Source organism: Crinia signifera, chromosome 1 (genome assembly GCF_055691185.1).
Source record: "Crinia signifera chromosome 1, ASM5569118v1, whole genome shotgun sequence".
In the NCBI taxonomy this organism is placed as follows: Eukaryota; Metazoa; Chordata; class Amphibia; order Anura; family Myobatrachidae; genus Crinia; species Crinia signifera.
The window spans coordinates 157,148,714-157,173,960 of record NC_139217.1 but is presented as its reverse complement, the minus strand read 5'-3'; the positions used below and the strand labels follow the sequence as shown (position 1 = coordinate 157,173,960).

Sequence of the window (25,247 nt, the reverse complement as noted above, 5' to 3'; positions counted from 1 at the left end):
GGAGAAAGTCTTGATGGTAGCATTCATGGAGTTTGGTTCAAAAGTGGATCGCTTCTTGAATTGTTTAAGTTGTATAGGTAAAGTGTTCTGTATAGCAGATCCCTCAGCTCCTTTGTTACCAATATATATATATATATATATATATATATATATATATATATATATATATATATATATATATATATATATATATAGGCAGGCAATCAAACCGCACACATAGGACTTGTCTTCAGTAATAAAAGTCAGGCATCAGCCAGTTCAAGTGGCACTTGAACTGGCTGATGCCTGACTTTTTTATTACTGAAGACAAGTCCTATGTGTGCGGTTTGATTGCCTGCCTGTATTTGTACCTGACTTACCTGCACCTGGGCAGAAGGGAGCTTGAAGTGGAGTGTGCCGGCATATCGCCATATATATATATATATATATATATATATATATCTAGAGGAAGAAAAGGAAGCGCTCCATAGTGCGTGTATCAAAAGGTAAAATTCTTTTATTTCCTTTAAAACCACTCGGTCAATGCAGGTAGTAAATCACGTACCCGTAGAAGTGGTTACAGATAACCGCAGCTTTAACAGCATAAATTGCAGACACTCCGGTCTCGTTGGAGTGGTTAAACTCAACACCTTCGATCGGCGCCAGGCCACGCCCCAACGCGTTTCGTCACACGGACTTCGTCATATATATATATATATATATATATATTGCATTTTTCTAATCTAATGTTGTGGCATGGTTTTTTTTTACTTGTTTCATTTTGATTCCAAGTATTTAAATCCACCTTCTAAAAATACTGTTTTTTCCCTAAAGGGTTGAAGTGCTATTTATTATTTGTAATAACGTTGTTTTGATGAACATGAACTATGATGCCTGTATACTGTAAAATGATATTTGACAGAATATTGACTATACAGTATACTGGGATTCTCTTTATGGTATTTTTCTTAGCATTTTTATGATGTGTGGTATTGTTTAGATTACATATGAGGACACAAGTGTGGATCAGAGATTATGAAACCAGTTATTATTATGGCACGTTTTATAGTATTTATTTTAATATCTATACCTCTATTTTTATGCGTCTCTAAAGACCAATTTATATTTATTGTATTTTTTTACTATATGAAACATCCAAAGAGTTTAATGTTTTCACTGGTTAAAATGTCATTGGTTGTTACATAGGCATATCCATGAAACTGTGATGGATGAATACAGACATTGGAAGTCCTTCAGGTATTGCACATGAACAAACAACAGTACAGCAGAGCTATATTCTACTAGCAGGAAGTCACACTGATGTAAATAATGACAGTACTTGAACAGGTGTGAACACTGCTGGTAATGTGAAGCACTTACTTGTACTGGCAGAATGTAGAGTGGTACACACCATGGGGGTTATTCTGGTTGATTTGCAAGACTGTGAATTCACAGCCTTGCGAGTCCACCAAACCCCACCCACCGCCCCCTAGAAGTGCGGCTTTGCCCGCACAGGCTGCAAATGGATGTTTTGCATAAACATCCATTCACATGCTTTGGGTAACCACCCACATCTTTCGATGGTCGCCGACCATCGAATGATGTGGCGCGTGCACGCATATATATAAGTGACTTAAATAAACAGGGGACCAAATGGATAAGAATAACCAAATGGATAAGAATAACCCCCCATAATTTTCAATTGGACAAGCTATAGCTTGGGTATGGCAAAGTGCAAAGTCAAAGAATATTGGTCCCCAAACTGTCTTGTGATGAAACAACATAAACAAATATTTTCACTTCTTCTATCAGTACATTAAACATTATAGTACAGTCTTAGCATCTTCCTCCTGATCACTTTCAGCAGGTTGGGGTTGGGGACAGGATACAGCAGTTAGGATGATGCCAGACATAATACTGTCATTGGTATCCTAACTGCCCTAATCCCAACAGAATCGAACAACTACAGTAACCCTAATCCTACCCCTAACCCTTCCACCTCGCAGGCTAACTCCAACCCTCCTTTCCCACAGCCTAACCTAAATTGTGCTTTACTGCAGCCTTTCCCTCCCTTCCCATAGTCTAACACAGCCTAGCCCTTACCCTCCCTCCTTGCAGCAAAACCATAGCCACTCCTGCAACCAGGGCCAGACTGGGACCAGAAATAGGCCCTGGCATTTTGAGCACACAGGCCCACCCGACGCAGGCAAGACCCTTGCGCAGAGCAGCCACGCTGCAAAAAGGGTTTGTGGCCTCATGGAAAGGAGGCGTGGCATCACAAAAAGGAGGCATTACACATTATTGAACACACTGTAATGCCCATTATACATTTCCAGATACACATGCCCCACAGTGCCAGATACACATGCCCCACAGTGCCAGATACAAGCAGATCTCAGGAGCTGCTTAAGTTGAACTGGCGTCCCCGTCACTTATAGTCAGCTTCCACAGCAGTACCTTGGTGGATGTCAGTCCTCACAGCACAGAGCTCGGCGGCTTCCGGGTGAGACGCCGCTCTCCGATGACGTCACCCGGTGTCGCGCTGACCCTGGAGCTCCGTGCGCTCAACACAATGAAGGCATCAGCAGTGCTACTGCACCGCTGCAGTCTTCACAAAAAATCTGGCATTTGCCAGAAGTGCCAGATGGCCAGTCCGGCCCTGCCTGCAACATAAACCTACCCTGCAGCCTAGCCCTAACCCTACCCTGCAGTCTAACCCTAACTCCCCCCCAAAGCCCAAACGAAAACCCTTTCCGGCATACTTGAATTTTGGATTCTATCTGTCATGTTTTAGCATCACCATTCTGACAGGTTGAAATTCTGGCACAAGCCGTCAGACCAGTTCTAGTTTTCTACTCAACACTAACACTTCTAACACAGTCTTTTGCATAAATCTCACAACATTACATACTGTAGGCAGCACACACCTGTAGTTCTACAGTATATCAAGCCAGGAAATACACAATAAATCCAGATACAAAATGTCTTCTACTCCTGTTCAAGCATCATAGGAGGCTCCACAAGTTTGGCACATTCGATTAAACATGTACCCTCTCTCCTTCCATTACAGCAAACATTTCTTCAGGCTGATATATAGAGATCCCACTATCCAGGGACTATCCCAATATAAAATGACCAATAGACACACCTATATGGCATTTTTGTTTTGCTGCTGGTAGTATTGATATGGAGATATAGTTTTCATCTAAATAGGAAAATGTAAATGTCCAAAAAGTTTGAAGTACAAAAGAATGGAATTTTATATAAAGATATGCATTTCATACATTATGTGACATGAGGACAGTTCGAGAATAAAGAATTGACTCCCAATATTGTTCTTCTACTTAATCAGTTACTAGGCAGATTAACCTGAACCAAATCACTTCACATGATATAAGATACCCATTACAATATGTAATATATGGAATGTGGCCAAAAACTCAAGGTGACTCCAAGTCTTGGGCATTCTGACTTTATCCATGGGGCAAAACATCTAGGGTGAGATTTAATAGGATGAGAGTTTCAGAAAGTGAGAGATTTGGGAAGAAATCTCCAGTTTTTTTAAAGCAGCAATCATTTACACTGCAAAACCAGTTTGATTTTGCAGTGTAAATGATTGCCGCTTTAAAAAAACTGGAGATTTCTTACCAAATCTCTTACTTTCTGAATCTCTCATCCTATTAAATCTCACCCCTAATCTCATCTGGTGCTCAGTCAGAACATCTCAGTGCATCCTGTAAATATGCTAATGTCTGCACGAGTAAGAACAGCCTGGTATACTGGCTAAATTACATATGCATTACTGGGATCACAGTTTCTAATAAATTGTTATAATGCTGATGACTAATGTGAAGCCATTTTTCACAACTCTAGCTTAACTATATCTTCCTATTCATTCCTGCCGGGTGCAGGAATATATATTTGTTTTATATTTATACATATATATATATATATATATATTTTTTTTTTTGGTACTTATGTAATATCTGGGCTCCCGTTTTTCTTATGAGACCGCGTGCGCTTGCCACGCTTCGGTCACGGTGGCTCGCTGCGCTCGCCACACTATATAATATCAACTCCATGCGTAGTTGGATAGTAGAGGTATGAAAAAATGGGGTGCATTTAACATGGGAGCCCAGATAATACATAAGTACCATTTTTATTTATTTTTTACATTTCAAGATTAATACATTTGAACAGATCACATTTCCCATTACAATTATAGGAAATGTGATCTGCGTCCTAAAACAATGTCATAATTATGCTTTGAAGGAGAATATTATGAATTGTCCTCCAATTCCTTGTTAGTACTGTACATTTAGGTAATGCTAAAACGATGTCAAAAGGGTGTGAAAACATCCATTTACACAATATTTTATTTAAAATAATGTTAAAAGATAGACCTTTATATGTGAAATCTATAAAGTGATACTGATGTTTATGCATCATATACTGCAACATTGAAAATCATTTTCACTTGATCCTGTTATTAGAGTGAGTCTGACACGTGAGCCTCCCTGTCCGTCCTCTGTAAATTAGGTCTCCTCCCTACATTCTCTCTCTCTCTCTCTCTCTCTCTCTCTCTCTCTCTCTCTCTCTCTCTCTCTCTCTCTCTCTCTCTCTCTCTCTCTCTCTCTCTCTCTCTCTCTCTCTCTCTCTCTCTCTCTCTCTCTCTCTCTCTCTCTCTCTCGTAGCTATGCTAGCAACACTAATGCAGGGAATTGTTTTTCCTGGATACAAGACTCATGTAAAATCACTCAACTAGGCAGCTACAGGTAAGCTTGTTATATATTGTGTTATTACATAGGGCACACAATCTTAGAATATTTCTTTTTGTAGGTAATGTAACCAAAATATCCATTGTTGATTTTTAGTTAAACTGAATTATCATTTAACAAGACTCTTTTAAATGTAGTGTTCCTCAGGATGTATATTATGTGGCAGGGTTTTGTGGCTTTAACCTGCAATTATTGCATGTTTCTAACCAAACTGCAGTGCTTTTATTGGCTGAATGTATTTTTCACGATTGTTCTGCGTAACCTACAGTACAAGTTATACTATGGCTATGCAATTCTCTTTTACCATGCAGAGCTTTGGGTATGTCAAACTTGCCTACTTTTGAAAACTAGTTTCAGGGAGATTATAGTTGGTAGTAGATTTTTGCACAGCGCCCCATTGAGGGGGCGTTTCATGCTCCACCCAGAAGGTGTGTCTAGTTCCATATATGGAGTGATTGTGTAAAGAGATTGTGAACGTGGCACCTGGAAGCATCTGAGAGGAAACTTTTACAATGACTTATATCCAAATGTAGATGAGCCCCAAAGCCGTTAGTAAGAGCTGATACATGTCAGGGATTGTTCATCTATTGTGTTTTTACACGTGCTTCCATATAAATGGCCACAAGACATGTATGTAGCCATAGGGATCATTGTGTTTTATCATCAATGCTGGGAAATGGCGCTTCAAAATAAATGTGTCTATCTCTCATTTTTTCCCAAAAATGCTGCATAATGTGAGCTAGGTGAAATGAGGGAGATTGCTAGACTAATCAGGGAGACAGGGAGATAGCTACTATTTCAGGGAGTCTCCTGCAGAAAGCAGGATAGGTAACTTAAGGTGCCCATAGACACTCCGATGTGGGCATCCGTTTTATGCTTAAATAGCACGCATCACATCCCTTGTGCATGCGTTGTGCATGCAATGCGATGCAATGCGATGCAATGCGATGCAATGCGATGCAATGCGATGCAATGCGATGCAATGCGATGAAAAGCCAGTACAAAAAGTATGTGCAGCACATACTTTTTGCACTGTACGATGAGATGCCACGGGAGCACGCATCTAAAAGTACAAAATGGACCCGCCAGGATTGGAGCGTGTATGGCCACCTTAAGGGTGTATGTATGAGTTAAAAATAACATCTGGTTCTCTTTTAAGTTGGTGACTGGAAATGAAGATGACTAATTTTCAGGTTGATTTAAAAAAGTCCCCATCGCGGCTGAGTGATGCTTAGCTCCCAGGTAAGAATACCTATCACCAGGCCAGTTATTTGTCAGCCAGTGCTTCCTGGCTCCCACATTTACACTGGAAACATAAAAACACTGGGGTCAATTTACTAAGATGGGAGTTCTTTTGAAGATGGGATGTTGCCCCTAGCAACTTATCAGAAACTGCTTATTTATTTAGCACCTTCTAGAAGAAAATAGATAGAATCTCATTGGTTGTTATGGGCAACATCCCAGCTTCAATAGAACTCCCATCTTGGTATATTTACCCCATAGAATTGGAGAATTACTATCCAGTACGGCCGTTAGAGGTAAGGTACTAACATTAGGGTGTTAGGTTTAGTTTAGTGGCTTTTATTAAGGTTACATTGAAACTGAGAATAGATAAAAAACACATACAAACATAGAATTTGCTGCAAGACAATAACCTGGAAGCTGTATGTTAAGTTGTATGTATTGCAGACATAATGCAATGTTATTGATGGTGGGGTATAGGGGACCTTCATGCACTGCCAGGGCCATAGACCAAGTACTTTAGCGGGCAAGGCCTAACTGTTGTGAAATGGCCTCACTCCTGTACGCTGGGGGATGGGGAGTAGGGATGCCAATCCCGGGGCATTTTTTCAATCCCGGGAATCGGGATTGAAAAATGCTCAATCCCGGGATTCCCGGTATCCCGGGATTGGCATCCCTAAAAGAAAATTGCCACTGTACCCCCACATAACTTACTTTTTGGGAGCTGTTGAGGGGGGCAGGTGGCAGAGGTGCGGGGGCAGGCAGCAGAGGTGCGGGGGCAGGCGGCAGTGGTGCGGGGTCCGACGTCGGGAATGACGCGGGCGGCTGGGAGGTGCGTCGGGTATGACGTATGAGGCTGGTATAGGCCCGCCGGTGAGTGTCTTCCAGGGTGCTGGGGATGTCACACTGTGGCCTGTGCCGCGTGACCTATGACCGAATCACGATGTGCAGGCCACACACCGGGTCGGGAACAGCTGGGCAGCGTCTGATTGAAATCACGGACATTTTTGGGTCAAATTCAGGGATCCCGCCGATCCCGTGATTGGCCACCCTAATGGGGAGGCTAGGGTCAATCTGCCCCACCAATCATGCAGGCAGGGGATATTAAACCCACTGTCTTGATTAAAGATATTATAAATTGGTATAGTTGCTTACATTCTATCGTCTTATTTCTGATTTTCAAATTTATAATAATGACCCAGTGGCCAGTTCAGAATCACACCATACTTCGCTACTGTATATGTCATGGACTGGGCCAGGACATAAATAAATACATTAAGTAATTTGCCTATATTTAGCGATGTAATTCAAAAATATAAATTACCGACTTAGTGGAATACACTTCTGTTTGTATTATGCCACCAGCTGAATATAACCAAGACATAAGGCATAATGCAAAATGCTCACTCAGTGCTAAACAGAAACTGCTTATAGAATCTGTTAAACCTAATTAATTTACTCTATGGGGATTTTACCAGTTCCTCAATCCAATGATATTTCTCTTGGGACTCGCTGTGCTGTTTCCTTGTGTAGGAGCATAGACGTAGGGAAAGGAAAAATGCAAAAAAAAAAAAATACTATTTAAATACCAATACATTCTTTTCTCTTTTATGCCTAATTAGGGTTTAATAAATGTTCATACTTCAGCACTTGCTTAACTATAGTACATGACCCATAGTGCTTCACCAATGATGACCTATTTATTAAAATTATTGTAACTAAAATAATTTGCAAAAGGGTGTATTCACCCCTATTTATCATTATTTTAGTACCACCTGAATATATGGCTTTTGGAGCAGTTTTCCTATAAAACTAATCCAATCCCTTTAATTTGTATTTTTAAAGCAAACATATTAAAGAAATACTAAGTGCAGAAATGTCATAGTTGCCAATTTCCTGGCTGCTTTCTAAGGGGGTGTTGTGGTTAAGGATGAGGAGGACTTGTTCAATGAGGGTGGGGCATGGCACTGCAGATGAGGTGGCATGAAGGAGATGGCATCTGGAGATGGCATTATGCAGCCCCCTCTCCCCCCAGTTTCCGACTCCTGTTCTGCACAAGTAGGCAGTGAAGAGCTGAATACCAGCCCCAGTGATTGGCTTTGTGGTCCAAATAGAGCACAAACTGATCATTGTACCCAGGAGTCCACTGATCAGTGAGTCTCTCCTCCAATCAGCTGGTCACTGGGCTCCTGCTCTGTGACCCCAGTCAGCTATGTTGTATATGAGATGCCAATTTACAGCACAGCTGGCAGGAGCCCAGTGACAGGCTAACCAAAGGAGAGACTCAATAATCATAATGAAAATAGTGGAAAGTGGGTTTGTAGGGACATAGCTTCTAACAAGCTATTTCCCTTCATGTGATAATTGATATATACCTGTGAATTTATCACATCCCATCTGCTACTGAGGTGCAGATTGTGATAAATATGCCCATAAGTAATTAAAATCTGAAATAAATGTTTCACCTTTATTTTTATAAATGTTTATGATTGGGAGCATCCATTTTGTGTAATGAGTATATATAGCCTTTGTATTCATAAGGAGCAAAAACCTTAACATGTCAAAGAAATTTGACAAAGTTGCATTCTAAATTGGAGCTATTGGTGGTTCCATGGTGCCACGGAGGGACAGACATTCTGAACAACAATAAACATACCGTCTTGAGTATGGCAGTTTTGCTGTTTATCAATACTGCTATGCTGCTCACATGTGAATGCTTGTTGTCACATGTACTCATAGCTGCACATTGGCATGTTGTGCTCTCTCTCCAGTTACCATGGCTCCTTGCCTTTACCAACTCCTCCACTAAACTTGGCAGATTGACCTATAGCCTGGATAACTCAACACTCAGTAGAGAGACAGACTTTTCCTCCATCTCAGCTGAGCTCACACATGCGCATGGCCACCGCGCACACAGTATGGAGGTGGCAGAAGAATCACTTGTATCCCTCTTGGCAACTGTATACCACATTCCAATAGAAAGGAGTGGGGCTTCAAGAACTAGTTCCATCTTCTCATTGGTTCCCGCAGACAAGCCGTTCTGAAAAACTTACTTTTTAGAGTTTGCTGAATGGTAGGTGACCCCACTGAGCCTCTAAACCGGAATGATCCTGTTGTATTTTCCATGTGTTTTGGTTCCATAAATTTTGATGTATTTTACCTTGTAACAATTCTGTACAGTATGGCACATACATGAGGTAACATACTGTATAACCAGAGGTTAAAGTGAGGGGGAATGGGGTGGAACTGAGTTCCACCACCTCAAGGTGAGGTGGAACATTTTAACCTCCACATTGGCCCTGCACAGTAATTCTCAAGGAAAAGCATTCTAGTTTGCAGGGGGATGCCAAAACCCCTATCACTGGCCCTGTCTCTGCCTAATGGGGGATTAATTAGGTGGCATAGAGAAATGAGTTACCCCCTCTGCATTACCACTTTAAGCCCTGCATATAACAATAGGAAATAGGCTTTTTTGTATACTACTAGTAGTATACTTCTCATGCTACACCTGAATCTTTCACATGCCTGCCGTGGGAGAGGCTCAGTCCTGTTGTAACAATGCTTTTGGCAGGTACACAATTTGGGGCTGTCTGAAGTACCTGTACAAGAACATAGGTTCACAGAAAGCATATACTAAATATCCAAAGAATGAAAGTCATTAAGAGTAAATTGCTGTTTCCTACTTAACTTTAGCTAATTTCAATAAGCTCACCCTGCAACATTATTTGTTTTCCCTATAAAAAAAGACACATTGTTGTGCCTACTGCATATTCTGCCCAACTATTTATATTTATCTAATTATTTCATATAACTATCATTTCAGAATTTCACATAACCATAAGTAATGGGTTCATATTCCAGTAAATTTAATAAAAGTGGAGGTAAAACTCTTCTGGAGTCAACAGATCCTTCACAGCCCAACTGGATCACTGCACATGCTGAAACCTGTAAACGTGAGTAGCAGCATATGGTTTTTAATTCATGTGCAATCTCAACAAATTATGTATAATAAGTTTTGACTCAATACTGTACTCTTTATCATATATTTATTGTTATATATTAATTGTATATATTGCAGATATTAAAATAAGTACATATGACAATGCATTAGTTAGATATACTGTAATAAAGACTTAGGAGGGTATGCAATCCCCCACCACTATTTCTGTCGGGGGAAACAGCGGCGGGGGCATATTCAATGCTGCTTTTAAGATAGCATTGAAGAGGCATCTCAACAGAATGGACCCGACTTTAAAAGCAGTCGGGCAAGTTTTGCCGAGAAAGGTTGTGGATTGCCGAGAGGTTTTGCCCATAGCATCCAATCAGACTCTACCATTTCTCTATTACAGTCTAAAGAAGAAGACATTTTCAGAATCTGATTGGTTGCTATGGACAACACCACTACCTTTCAATTTTAGCAGCTTTAGTTATTCTACCTGTAAGCATTTTGAAAATGTAGATTGTACTGTATCTATAATTTCTCTATTGTAGTCTAAGAAATGATAGACAGAATCTTATTGGTTGCCATGTTCAACACCACCACCACATCTTGTCTACCAAAGCGGCAATCCCTACTTGAGCACACACGGTATCAGCTTAGTGCTGATGTGTTGCGTTTCCCTGCCTAGCTGGCTCCAGTGCTCATATGCAAGATCTTGCTACTCACCGAATACAAGATCTCACATGCAGCATGGAGCTGTCACCTACCACAGCCAGGGATACTGCTGTCCTTGCAACAACACCTACAGATGTCGACATTGATAGCTACAGGTGTTGGAATGGTCAGCAGCTTCATTGCTCGGCATGCTATGTTTTTAGATATCATTTACCACACACCACCAGTGTAATCAGGGCCGGCGCCACCACTAGGCAAATCTAGGCATTTGCCTAGGGCGCCGGCCACTGGAGGGCGGCATTTTGTGCCGCCCGGGTACCTGTCCTACGGCGCTGTGTATTTAAACCTGGCGGCGGAGGCAGCGGGGGTCCCTGCAGTCCATTAGAAATCACGGGCGCTATCCGCCGGGCTATGCGGAAGCGCTTCTAGTGTGAAAACTCTGGCAGCACGGCGATTTGCCTGGGGCGCTCCGGTGCCTTGCACCGGCCCTGAGTGTAATACATGGGGGGAAGCGGTATCAGCGCACATAATGGGCACTAGATACCACCTCCCGCATATCGGCCATTCATAATGTACATCCACCTCATTTCTTTCTAAATATACCCCATATCGAGACAAGGCAAGATTTAGGAAATATACTGTACAGTTTATGTAATTCATTTTATGGGAAGAACTGAATACTGTACTGTAATCCATGCCTAGGCCTTGCTGACCTCCATGTAATAGCTAGTTCTTATATACAGTACTGTATGCATAGGCATACCATGCTCTCTTTTCAAACTGGGACGCTTATCGATTACACATGTTCTGTGGCTGAATAAAACACGTGAAATCCAAGCTTACAGTCAGACAGCAACAAAACCTGTGTCCCAGTTTAAACGGAGAGTATAGTAAGCCTATACTGTATATACTTAATAAGCTGATGACTATGGGATACAAGGGACATCCCCAGTGGGCCCCACTGATTGAGGGTCCACACCATTCTCTGGAGATCAGTCTCCAGACCCCCCTTTATCCCCCAGTCAAACACTGGGTGAGTATTACCTCTAGACCTTACCAGAAGTTTTATAGGTAGAGCATTAACCCCAATAATAGCATGGGACAGCCTTGGGTATATATATATTTTTTTTAGAAAAAAGTCGTATTTGTAACTATAATTGTTTAGTATGAGGGGGTTGATTGTTGGTCATCCAACACTCATCATTGTTAGCCTTGGACTAAAAGTGGCAGTCCCACTGTGGCCAAGCAATGACAAGCAGAAAAGAAGCAAATTGGAATGAGTCAGCTGCATTGTAACGTGATCCCAAGGGTAAACATTGCAGGAAATCCCCATCAGTTAGCAAACCTGTGAGCTGTATTAGATTGTGTGTAATAAAAGTATGTAATATACTATGAGTATTACTGTGCTTGCATTGTGATCAGTGATCTAATAAAATAGTAAAGATAGAATATAATGTGTTACAATCTATTTTGTAGTTTATAACATGGTCTGATATATGATACAAATGGCTATGTGCTACATTATGTGCACATTAGAGATGTGCTCTGTTATATGAGATATCAGAAAACACCAAAACCTGTGGTTTTCGAGTAGACACTGATTGGCTGATGGGTTTCTAAGTGACACAAGTCACGTGGAGGCCCTCCATTCAGAAGAGAGCCCATGTGTACTGTATATACCATTCCAATCTGTTGTTAATATGTCTCTGCCTTCCATTGTGTGTTGTATTAGACCCACTGATTACAGACGTAACTTGAGTGTATATCAGCTAACCATTTCCTGTATAAAGATTATATGGTAGCATAGCAAGGTTTTTGTACAATAAACTACTCTCGTTTCTGCACTTAATGCTAGTTAACTGGTGGGGGGGGAATGTTTTTGCAGATGTACTCAAGCGCACCTAACGTCCGCTGAGTAATGCTTGGCGGGGCTGTCCCCTGCAATCCCCCCCCCCCAGTAATTAGCGGCTGGGACGATGTATTAGCAGCCGCCTAGTCATTAAATCACCACCGGCCATTTCGCCAGCCCAGGGCTAGTATTGTCCTATCCCCATTGCAGGGATAATGCTAGCCCTGGTGCTGGCTCAGGGGATGTGCACAAGATCTTGTGGTAAAAGCGAGAACTCCCGCATGCCCAGAGAGCCAACTGGGGGGGAGGGGTTTTTCTTTAAATGTGCACGTGCAGCGCTGTGGGGGCGCCGGTTAGGAGAGCCTTTAACGCTGGGCATAACGGGTCTCCCTATCTGCGGGGGGGTTTAATACATTCACCCATAACGGGTGCTCGCTTCTCTTCGTTATGCAGGAGAAGCAGGACCAATCTTAATACATCTGCCCCAATATACTGTATTGTGAAGGAAATAAACCCTGATTTTATTAACTCATCTATGATAAAGGCTGTTAAAAGTGTTTCCAGTAAATAAATAATGTGACTTAAATTCTACAGAACACTAATAGAGATTCTACAAATTCATTTTACTGGAAAATCTTTTATATCATCAGAGCGCAGTCAGAACTCACATGTTGGAAAAGGGTAATAGTGTTTCATTCCTTTTAGACATGGGCCATCTGGCTTTTCTTTCTTTCTTTCTTTCTTTCTTTCTTTCTTTCTTTCTTTCTTTTTGTCTTAAGCTTTTTATTTATGTATTGAGGGTAAAATTATTGTGCTATCTGCATTCTGTTCCACTAACCCTGTGTGTGATCATTTATTTAAGCTATGTAATCTGCTAGAGGGCAGCTTTTTGTAATAATGTTGCTGTTTTGCAACATAACCTAAAATATTAACAGTATTTGAGAATAGCTAAAATACAGGATTCTTCTAAAATATGATTTTGAATAAAGTGGCTATGTGGCTGAGTGGTTTGAGAACGATTTGATTAAATAGGGAAATATACATAAAGTGTTCCAATTTTCTGTACCATGACATTGTGGCCAAAGTATCTGACTCATTGCAATTTGTTAGTTGGCTTTAGAATTCAGTATAGACTACTAAAGACTTTATGAAGGGTGTCCTGACTGCCAGTGATAACTTCTCCAATATAGCACAGGTGCAAGCACACGCACACACACACACATATATATATATATATATATATATATATATATATATATATATATATATATATATATATATATTAGGAATAGAAGTTAGGAAGCCGGCAGCAGTCCATGTCCAATAAATTCAAATAAAGTGCATATTTAATAAGTAATACTGTACTTCCAATGCATCATCATGTAATTCCAACACTTGCACTTCTAGGACACGTTTCACATTTGTGCTCCAGGGCCCAAAACCCAATGGAAATATGTGTGTACATGAACACCAGTGGAGTGTTTTTGTGACCCAAAGATAAGTCCAGTGGCTTAAGTAGTAGTGTAGTTAATTGAGTAGTGAAGATATACTGTAGTAAACTGGTTAAAGCATGAAGTGGAGCAGGATTGTGGCAGCTCACCAGCCAGTCACTCTACCCTGGTGCACCAGCGCAGGATACTGGAACAGCGGTAAAAGCAGATAATATGCAGCAGGTCTCTTTGAGCTAAAGATGAAGACATCCATCTCCCATTGTGTCCCTCTACACAGTAACAAAATAGCAGTAGTAACTCTGGTGGCCATCTTGGTTAGAAAATACGTCATCCCCAGTTGAAGCACTCTCCTGCTGTAAAACAAACACCTCTCCTTCTTCCTGTCCTCTCACTCCTCCAATACCCCCTTCAATCTGGCGTTTGGTATTTTATTCAATCAAAAATGGCTACGGTAAGGTAACAATGACCTCTTCAAAGGCGAATCCATAAGCCGATTCTCTATTGTTATATTCCTTTGCCTCATAGCATCATTTGGCATCTGTGAACACCCCTTTCAGCAGCGTAACCAGAACTTTGTGGGTCCCATATTGAAAGGCTCCCTGTCCCAAAGCTTTGTGAGAGCCCAATAATAGTGCCCTAGCTCATATTATGCCACACAATAGTGCCTCCATTTTATATTCTGCCACTTAAAATTGATGCAGTTCTTATTATGTAACATTATAGTGCTCTAAATTATAATATGATTTACATAAATATGATTTGCCGATTACAGTGACCAAAATCCGATTATGCTACATTAAAGTGATCCACAGGTCTACAATTGATGCTTGCCAGTGGATTAGAGGGGTTATTCGAGTTCACTTGGAAAGGCACAATCACTCTCTAATGGACAAAACCATGTGCACTGCAGGTGGGGCTGACGTAACATGTGCAGAGAGAGTTACATTTGGGTGTTTTATTGTTTCTGTGCAGGGTAAATACTGGCTGCTTTTTTTTTTTACACTGCAATATAGATATAACTTTGAAGTACACCCCCCACCCAAATCTAACTCTCTTTGCACAAGTTACATTAGTCCCACCTGCAGTGCACATGGTTTTGTCCATTAGAGAGTGATTGTGCCTGTGCGAGTGAACTAGAATAAGGGCCTAGATCCAGCTTGGAAATCTGGGAAATTGCTATGCAACATTATAACCTGCGTCCAGGCCCCTCTAAGCCTCTGAGCCCCATAGTAGAGGCACCCCTTGCCTCTACTGGATGTTCAAGGTGACTACCCCAAAGAGTGTGAGTCTCCTGCAACTTCCAGGAGAGCAGGTAAGTATGCCTTAGTAGTACAATCCTCTTCTGCTTGGACTGATCTCTGATGTACAACTTCCCAGTGTATAGGGCTGTGATTGCCATAACTGTTTTTGGTAATTATCATTTAATTGTTCATGGCTGTCCTGTCTTCATTATATGCTCCCCTCACCCACTAAAGACTCCCGGACAGCATATATAGCAAAATGCCTTTGTGGCTTCAGAGGGCAGTACGGATGGTGTAATGGTTAGCATTACTGCCTCACAGCGCTGAGGTCATGGGTTAGATTCCCACCATGGCCCTAACTGTGCAGAGTTTGTATATTCTCCCCATACTTGCGTGGGTTTACTCCGGGTACTCCGGTTTCCTCCCACAATCCAAAAATATACTGGTAGGTTAAATGACTCCAAACAAAAATGAACCCTAGAATGTCTGTGTGTGCGTGTTTATGTGGTAAGTAAGTAAGTAAGTTTTATTTATATAGCGCACTTTCTCCAACAGGACTCAAGGCGCTTTGTAGGGAATATAGATTGTAAGCTCCACTGGGGCAGGGACTGATGTGAATGTTCAACTATACTCTGTAAAGTGCTGCGTAATATGTGTGCGCTATATGAGAAACTGTTAATAAATAATAAATAAATAATAATGTTGCGGCAGATAGTTTTACAAGAGAGACACCTAATATCCTGAGATACTGCACCTCAAGCAACTGCCATATAGAGATACTGCACCACTAGCGTTGCAGATTCCTTGTAGCAGCATATGAACAACGGATAATAATAACGATAATAATAATAATGCAATAATAATAATACTGTTGTTTGTGCTGCAGATTGTTGTAGGGTTCGAAATCCCAAATATATATATATATAGATAGATATTACAGTGTAAAAAAAATCATATGACATTGAGGTGAGGCGCACCAGAAATTGAGAGCCTAACTCTTAAAAAATAAAATGTAAGTTTATTGTGATGTAAAGAATCACACATCTGGTAAAACACGTCTCAGTCTGTATAACCCAAAATCCTCATGTTAACATCACACTGCAGATTGCATAGATGCCCCATTTTCTGTAACACCTGTTGTTTTATATTTTTTTATTTTTATATGAAACATTTATATATATGGACAAATACAGTCAATATCTCTATTAGTAAAATTGCTTAATCCTATCAGAACCCCCATTTGACCTTTGAAAAATGACCTTGCATGCCAGCTGACTGTAAAACACTGACAAAATGGAGTCTTAGCATCAAACATTGTGCTTGTCGATTCTTTATGATAAATAATGATGTGACAGTGAATGAGGGCGCACTTAGCAGAGGAGGTTTTCTAGCCACACATTTATCACTTGGAGACAGCAATGACTAATCAGAGGCTTAATTACCACGTAACAAGAGGACATTAAAAAAGAGTGATAAATGTTTAATTTTTTCTAAAAACCTTTTCATCTCTATTTAACTGTTCTATAAGGTGAGATCAGATTGGGAGACTGCGGTTGCATACATCCACTAAGCTGTAAACTAGTGGTTTTATAGACAATATCTCTTTCTACTGATTCACTTCATTGGTATCAAATTATACATTTATCTAAACCAATAAACTGTGAAGGAGACTGAGGTCCTGCCTACCTCTGTGAACAGCAGCTACTGTACATAGTGTGGGGAAGTCAACACTTCATCAAGAGCCTTTTATGTTCAATATCATTAGCAGCCACTACAACAGAATAAAGCACCTTTAAATCAATGATTTCACACAAAAAAAGGAAGCGCTGCAATGAGTTTATACCGCAAAGTATGCTACGCCTGCAAAATGACACAGTAAAAGTGCTTACCCTAGGAAGCTTTTATTAGTCTATTCTGCAAGAGAATGGTTTGGGGAAATCACATCGCTGGTTCTACAATGATGCTGGAAGTCCATAGAGGGCATTGAAAATGATCATAAATGATAAGGGAAATGCTAACTGGTCTTTATACAGATTACATTATTTGTGGGTGTTTGCATCTGCCAAATCAGTTTTGAAGGATGTATTGTATTAATAGGAATGATTATATGTACTGTATATAACAAGTTAATACAATTACCATTTATTAGGGGCATACAAGTGGTAATTATATTTTATATATACATTAATTGTAAAAAATAAATAAAAATACCTACATGCACGTTGCCAGGGGTTTCTTGTTCATTGCTAGGGGTTTCTTGCTCATTTCCAAGGGTTACATGCTTATTGCCAGGGGGTTTCTTGCTCGTTGCCAGGCAGTTACATGCTCATTGCTCGGGGTAGGTGTTCACTGGGCGCTAGAGCTCCCGGAATTGGGCACTCCTGGGTAGTGCTGCACACGCTGTGCTACACTGACAGATGGAAGTTAAAAGTCCAGTAGGGCCTCTAGCGTCTGTCCCCTCCAAGGCAGCAGACATTTCTGGAGGTTTTTTTTCCAGATATGTGAACAGCCAGACCCCATACAATATGCCACAACCCTGTGCCCCCATGGCCCCAGCTGCTCTGCCACTGATTGGGCTGCAGTAGCATTGTTGTTGAGCCCAAAGGAAGCACTCATTCTGGAGCTGCAACAGCTCTTCTTACTCACCAACCATTACAAGTAGCCTCTGTGTAGATGAGCCGGGATTGATGGTTCTAATAGGCACAATCTGACTGGAAGTTCTACTTTTACTTCTAGTTCCACTAGATAATAAGTAATTATTTAATATTTCAAATATTTAATATTCCAAAAAGATTTTTTTTTTTTTATTTATTTATTTAATGAATATATTTTACTTGTACCCCAGTACAGGTTGAGTATCCCGTGTCCGAGTATCCGTTATCCGAATTATTCCAAAAACCATACATTCCAGAAAGTGGGAAAAAAAATTTTTTTTTGCTAAAAACTTACTGGGGACAACTGTCACAGCACTACTGAGGACATGATATGTAACTGGCACTACTGAGGACATGATATGTAACTGGCACTACTGAGGACATGATATGTAACTGGCACTACTGAGGACATGATATGTAACTGGCACTACTGAGGACATGATATGTAACTGGCACTACTGAGGACATGATATGTAACTGGCACTATATATGTGCAAGACAATGATTGCTTGGCATTCACATTCAGTGCCTGAGATAGTACACATATTTTGTTTCATGTTTTGAAACCTTGTTTTTTGAACAAATAAAATATATTTGTGTTTATTTCATGTGGTTGATGTGCTTATACAGCATAAATGCAAGATACATCAAAATACATCATTGGAATATTAAAATATTTTGAAATACGGAATAATCCGTTATCCAAAATTATGCTGGTCCCAAGCATTTTGGATAAGGGATACTCAACCTGTACTGATATCAACATCCTGAGATGGTTACAGTCACAGGAGAACATTTTTCCATATTAAATAGACTTCCCAATGTTTTTAATGAGGAAGCCTTTGCTAATGAGCCTTAATATTGGTGACTGTCATCCATAATCAGAAACAGCATATACTGGGAATTGCATCTAATAAATAGATATGCCCTTTAATGTTAAGGGCGAGATGTACTAAGCCCTAAAAAGTGATAAAGTGGAGAGTGATAAGCCACCAACCAATCAGCTCCTTCCTGTCATTTTTAAAACACAGCCTGTGACATGACAGGTAGGAGCTGATTGGCTGGTGGTTTATCACTCTCCATTTTATCACTTTTGAAGCTTAGTACATCTGGCCTTAAGTCTCTTTTCACTGTCAGCAAATAAAATGTCCAACTTTGCACTGTACACAGATTGTTATGAAACATCTAGATTTCTCCAGTAAAGAGATCATGGTCTTTTTCTCTTTTGTAAATCTAGAAATGCTAACATACCTAAGCAGTTTGAGGCCGTCAATGTTTTCTGGGACCAATAGTTCCATGGGATTCAAATGCTGATTTCAGAATTTTAGTGACTTGTGTATTATCTGGGCGCCCGATTTTTTTCATCGCATGACACTAAAGGCATGCGATGCGATTTTTCATTGTAAAGACCCGATTTTTAATTGTATAGTCACCCATGGGTGATTTCATACCCCCACTATCCAACTACGCATGGAGTTGATTTTATATAGTGTGGCGAGCGCAGCGAGCCACTGAGCCCGAAGCGTGGCGAGCGCAGCGAGCCCCGCGAGGGGCCGCGGATTACTTTACATGTATTCTCGCTACGCTCGCCACACTATATGAAATCACTCGTATGAAATCACCCATGGGTGACTATACAATTAAAAATCAGGTCTTTACAATGAAAAATCGCATCGCATGAATTGTATGCCACTAAATTGCATGCGATGCGATACAATGAAAAAATCGGGCGCCCAGATATTACATAAGTACCACATTTTAAGTAGTATACCTGCACACCAACACCCACCAGGCAATAGCCAAAGCAGCTGTAGAATTTTCAGCAAAGGACTATATATTCAAATATGAGGCAGCATGTTTAGCCATCCAATTTCAATCCAAGTGAATTCAGTTCCACCCCAAATAGAACAACAATAGAATTGTTGTTATCGTCTCCCCTCCACAAAAAAATTGGTTCAACCTGTCATGTCCCTTTTGTATGAGTGAGGGGTTGGGGGGACCAAGCTGTTTTTCTTTTAATTATTTAAATATTGTTTTAAATCTATATTAAGGCACCAGTCATCATTATCAACAAGTTGATGATGATGATGACAGATGTCTCAAAAGCATCACGATACTCTGGGTAATTCAGGTTACAATCGTACAGACACGTTATATTTACCATGTAGCATATATTTTAAATTATCTGTGCTTCAGAATACACAGGCACGTCTGTTTTTTAAATGCATTTTTACATGTATATTTAAGACACAAATGTGTCCAACTACCTATACGTTTTATGGTCTATATACAGTATGCTTTTACATATAAAACGTTGGGGGTTATTCTGGTTCACTCCTTCTGGCAAATTCCATCTTAAATGGACAAAACCATGTGCACTGCAGGTGGGGCAGATGTAACTTGTGCAGTATTTGCTGCACATATCTATTCAGGATAGGACACAAGCACCATAGTAATTCTATTTAGAAGTTTTGAACAAGTTCAAAAGATCCAGGCACCATATTTTATTCCGATAAATCCCATTTATTAGTAAGGAGTCTGCATCTCCTGTTGTTTTTCACTCATTTGTATTCAGAATATATAGTGGCATCAGTATAAAATGTTCCAAAACTGATTTGGGGATTGCCAGCTTTAAAATGAGATCAAGGCAGGTGGCCAAATATTTGAATGACCTTGAATCTGCTTGGAACATATTATTGTACAATGTGGATATACTGTAGCACAAGGGGCATTCTAAACCTGAAAATAAACTGTGTCTACTGATGTAATCAGCCATGTGGACAGGAATGCTTCTGATCACCTACTGATATTCATCATCAGTCATTCATGTGTGTTCATACGGTATGTGCTGCCCCATGGAAGCGTCTATTTATTTTAATAATATATCGAATTCTGCTAAATAAATTGCAAACACAATATATTTATATATGTATATATGTATATATTAACTTTTATATCCATCATCTATTCCTACTGTGCTTTAGTATAGTCTACAAACAAATAGTTTTATTCGCTTTACTCAGGAATATTTTCATCATTAATAAACTTTCTGGCTTCAAACAGCCTGCACCTGATGTGAGATTCTGTTCTGTACTTTCAGTTTGTTTTCCTGCGTATAGATTATATTGTTCTATGCTTTGAATCACAGTCAGATTTTGTGCTTGGTAAGAGAATTTTGTGCCATATGTGGAAATGATGAGTCCCAGTCTGTTGATTATATAACTTTTCTTCTATTTATGCTCTGCAAAGACCAATTATACATAGTTTTAATACCCACATATATGCTGTTAAATGAAATGTATTTCATTGTGCAGAACAGATGCATGTGCAGGGGAGGATTGGTAACAAAATCCAGCCGGGAAAAGTCTTGAAGCACCCCGGGGGGGGAGGGGGTTTAGTAGCACTAGTGACCTGGGGTGGGTGTTAGTAGCACAAGTGATTGGAGGCGTGGGTTGCGGGGAGGTAGTAACTCTACTGACGGGGGGGATGGAGACGCTACTGGCCCGGTGCGGGTGCTAACGTCGCTTACCCGGCTTCGTTGCCATGCTGCAGCCGATTCTGGTCACTACACCAATGAAGCAGTCGCGGGTCACGTCAAACAAGAGCGATCACCGGGCGGCCACGGCCATCTTCAGACTGGTCAAAGCCGCAAATGTCTATGGCCATATTTACTGTTGGCAACACAGCGGCGGCCCGGCCAGGGGGAGAAGCAGCCAAATCTGGTCCGGCCCACCGGGAAATGTCCCGGTTTCCCGGTGAGCCAATCCGCCTCTGTGCATGTGGGAAATGTTACTTCTAGAAAGTATCAGTGACTAAACTTGTTCCTTCATTATGATAGAGAAAAATACTTGAAGTTGAGTGATGTATGCTATAATAAGGAATGGAATTAAGCAGCACTTTGGTAGAAACATTTGAGACACAGGGGTCAATTTACTAAGTTAGGAGTTATATTGAAGATGGGATGTAGCCCATAGCAACCAATCTTATTTATTAAGCACCTTCTAGAACAGTGGTTCTCAACATCGGTCCTCAGAAGCCCCCAACAGTGCACGTTTTCCAGGTCTCCACACAGAATCACAGGTGAAATAATTAGCTCCACCTGTGATCTTTTAAAGTGTGTCAGTGAATAATCAGTGCACCTGTGCACCTGCCATGTGACCTTGAAAACGTCCACTTTTGGAGGGTCCTGTGGACTGAGGTTGAGAACCACTGCTCTAGAAGATATTATACAGAATCTGATTGGTTGTTTGGCTAACATCCCATCTTCAATAGAACTCCAATCATAGTAAATGTACAGTACCCATTAGAGCTGCAAAAGAAGTCTATTGCAGTCAAACAATCCATTAGTAAATATTGAAAAACAGTATTGCATACATGCATTTTCTGTGCCGTTAACTTCTCCCCCCTTATCTCCATTAAGTACATGGAACAGTTTTCAAATACAGTGCAAATGTCCAATATACTTGCAGGAAATAGCAGCAAATAGGGGTGTAAAAGAGCACAGTCTAAACACTGTGGTCGGGTATAATTACGTAAAATTGCAGTATCACATGTAGTCAAAATGGAGCAAAAGACCTGGGACACTGGTTGGCATGCAAGAGTTATCTGTAAGTAACAGGAAAGAGAAGTTAGGTAAACAATATCAGGTTTTATACACAATACTTTAAGAATTATGCTGCTTTCCGACTGCAGAGCCATTTAAAGTACTGGTATTTTTAAATGGTATTTAAAACAGTATGGCGCTCATTACATATGTGCATATGTAATGAGCGGTTCATTTATATGCACGGCGCGTCGGCGCTCATTACACATGCGGATCCCCCATGCAGATAAGTGCCAGGGGAGGGGGTGGGTGCAGGGCAGGTACCAGGGGAGGATGGGGGAGTTCAGGAAAGGTACCAGGGGAGGGGGAAGTAGTGTGGGATTTTTAAATACCATTTAAGAGGCATTCCCACTGCCTTAAAAACGGTATTTAAACGTGTAGGACTCTGCTTTTTAAACGGGCTGAAATACCGGTTAACTTTAACCGGTATTTCAACTCTGGTGCTTTCCCACTGCAGCCTTAAATGGTAAATTGTGGGGGAAAAACGGCAATTTACCATTCAAGAGCTGCAGTGGGAAAGGGGCATTAGAGAATATGCAAATATAATACATGCTCAGGAGCAACAAATTTGAAACCATCACCTAGCAAGGTTTAAGTCCAGACATTCTTATATGATATGGCGTGTACACACGGTCAGATGTGCCTTCAGATACTATCCACGATCTGATCAGATCGGATTGTGGATAGTATCTGAAGGCACATCCGATTTGCATACAAGTCTGACTATATAGTGCAGATCTGCACTGTTAGTGTGCCTTGAGGACCATGGTTGGGAATGCCTGCCTTAGGCTGTGGGCAAATCAATTATACAATTGAAGGTCATAGTTCCTTTTTAACTAGATATTGCTTGAAATATTACCACTATTACCCCTTTCGCATTGTACAAATAACCGGGGTCCGACCGAGGTTATTGTCAGGTCGACCCATGTCAACGTGCGGTGTGAAAGGGCCTTTTGAACTGACCTGGGTCCAGCAACCTGACATACCGACATGAGTTAATCCTGGGTCAGACCCAGTTTGGTGTGCAGTGTGAATGGGTAACCTGGGTCGGGCTCTTGGAGTGGACGCTGCCTTCTCCCTCACCTCCCAATGAGGTGCTGCTGCTCCGCCCACCCCCTTTCTTACACCAACGAACCAGCTTATTGCTTATTGTGGGGACTAAACATCGCAAATGCATATCACTCCCGGGATGGAAGCGTGTCCGAATCCCGGGTGTGACCCAGCATTTACAATGTGAAGGGTATGTTAGAAGTGGCATAGAATCTAGGTGGCAGAAACAATATAATATACAAAAATCTAAATCTATGTAGATGTGGCTTGTGCCTCTTTTCCACAGTGCCCTTCAATTCCAAGCCACATCATTTTGTGACCCTTTCAAAGCAGTTGACACAGATAAGTGAATAAATGGTGGAAAATCTGCCCACTTGACTATCAGTAGTGGAATCATTCAAATACTTGCTGCTCCAATTATCTTGTTATTGATATTAGGGAGGTGCAGATACTAAAGCACATAGAGGTACAGTATATTCACTGTCAGGTGGAGGTGGAATATATTCTGCCAGTTTGCGGATTTACATCAGCTCGTCTGGTGGAATATATTCTGCCAGTTTGATATTCCAACTATTCAGAATGCTTTCCTAGCGGAAAATATTATGGCGGAATATCAAACAGGCATTCCGCCTGACAGCATCCTGTCCGCCTTGTTGAACTCTTAATGAGTGGGGCCCACCCCCGGCAGCTTTAGTGCCCCACTCCCACCAGCAGTTACATAATGAATAAATAGATAAATAAATAAATAAAAATATAAATATATGTATCATATATATATATATATATATATATATATGCAAACAAACGATTAGCTGTGGTGCGCTGACACCTGCAGTCAATTTAACCCTTCACTGGGTTCTTCTGAAGTGATTGTCCCACACTCAGGTGTTTGGTACACTTGTCCTAGATTGTGGACAGCAGCTCCCCAATGCAGGTGCCCGATCCCAGGGCACAAGAACAAGCAATCTGGAACAAAAGAGCAAAGGGGGCGCCTATGGTGTAGTACCTTTTTAATTGTTTAAAAAAGACAGTTTAAAACGTCTGTTTAAAATAAGTGAAGCGTCCGTACCAGACAGTTCGTCAGGTGTGGACTTAAAACCACATGAATTATTGAATCATGTGGTTTTAAGTCCACACCTGACGAACTGTCTGGTACGGACGCTTCACTTATTTTAAACAGACGTTTTAAACTGTCTTTTTTAAACAATAAAAAAGGTACTACACCATAGGCGCCCCCTTTGCTCTTTTGTTCCATATATATATATATATATATATATATATATATATATACACCAGGGTGATCCAGCACAGCCACTCGTCCTTTACAATCCTCAGCGGGTGCCAGCACGAAGCCGCAGCATACACAAAATCCAACAGAATGCAGCACTCCAGCAAAATTTTCAATAACTCTTTTTAATGAGCAAAAAACAGTGAGAGGAACACATATTGTGTCGTGTTGAAGACGACACAATATGTGTTGAAACGTTGCTGTGTTCCTCTCACTGTTTTTTGCTCACTAAAAAGAGTTATTGAAAATGTTGCTGGAGTGCTGCATTCTGTTGGAATATATATATATATATATATATATATATATATATATATATAAATATACAGACACCCACTGTTACCTAAATGACACTAAGTTAAAGTAATAGGCAGCACTCGTCTGGCTTTAAAAGTTCAGGTTGTATTTAGTACATAATAACAGAGAAAATTAATGATCCATGTGACGACGTTTCCAAGCCAGCGGCTAGTAGTTCTACGGCAGCGCAGCAGCAGGAGTAT

The 25,247-nt window shown here is 40.7% G+C and overlaps 1 protein-coding gene across 3 annotated transcripts in view; it reads left to right on the top strand.

The window, feature by feature from the left end:
- The window catches only part of LOC146063127 (uncharacterized), a 318,067-nt gene that overhangs the window by 150,312 nt on the left and 142,508 nt on the right, over window positions 1-25,247 (top strand). The window contains exons 1-2 of one of the 3 annotated variants that reach the window (XM_083175168.1): window positions 4,667-4,754; window positions 9,823-9,952. The exons of 1 other annotated variant lie outside the window; for it this stretch is intronic. In XM_083175168.1, the coding sequence (XP_083031294.1) occupies window positions 9,844-9,952 (109 nt within the window). In that variant the 5' untranslated portion in view covers window positions 4,667-4,754; window positions 9,823-9,843. Of the gene's footprint in view, window positions 1-4,666; window positions 4,755-9,822; window positions 9,953-25,247 lie in introns of those variants that run through there. One more of the 3 variants, XM_083175158.1, reaches the window with a different exon arrangement.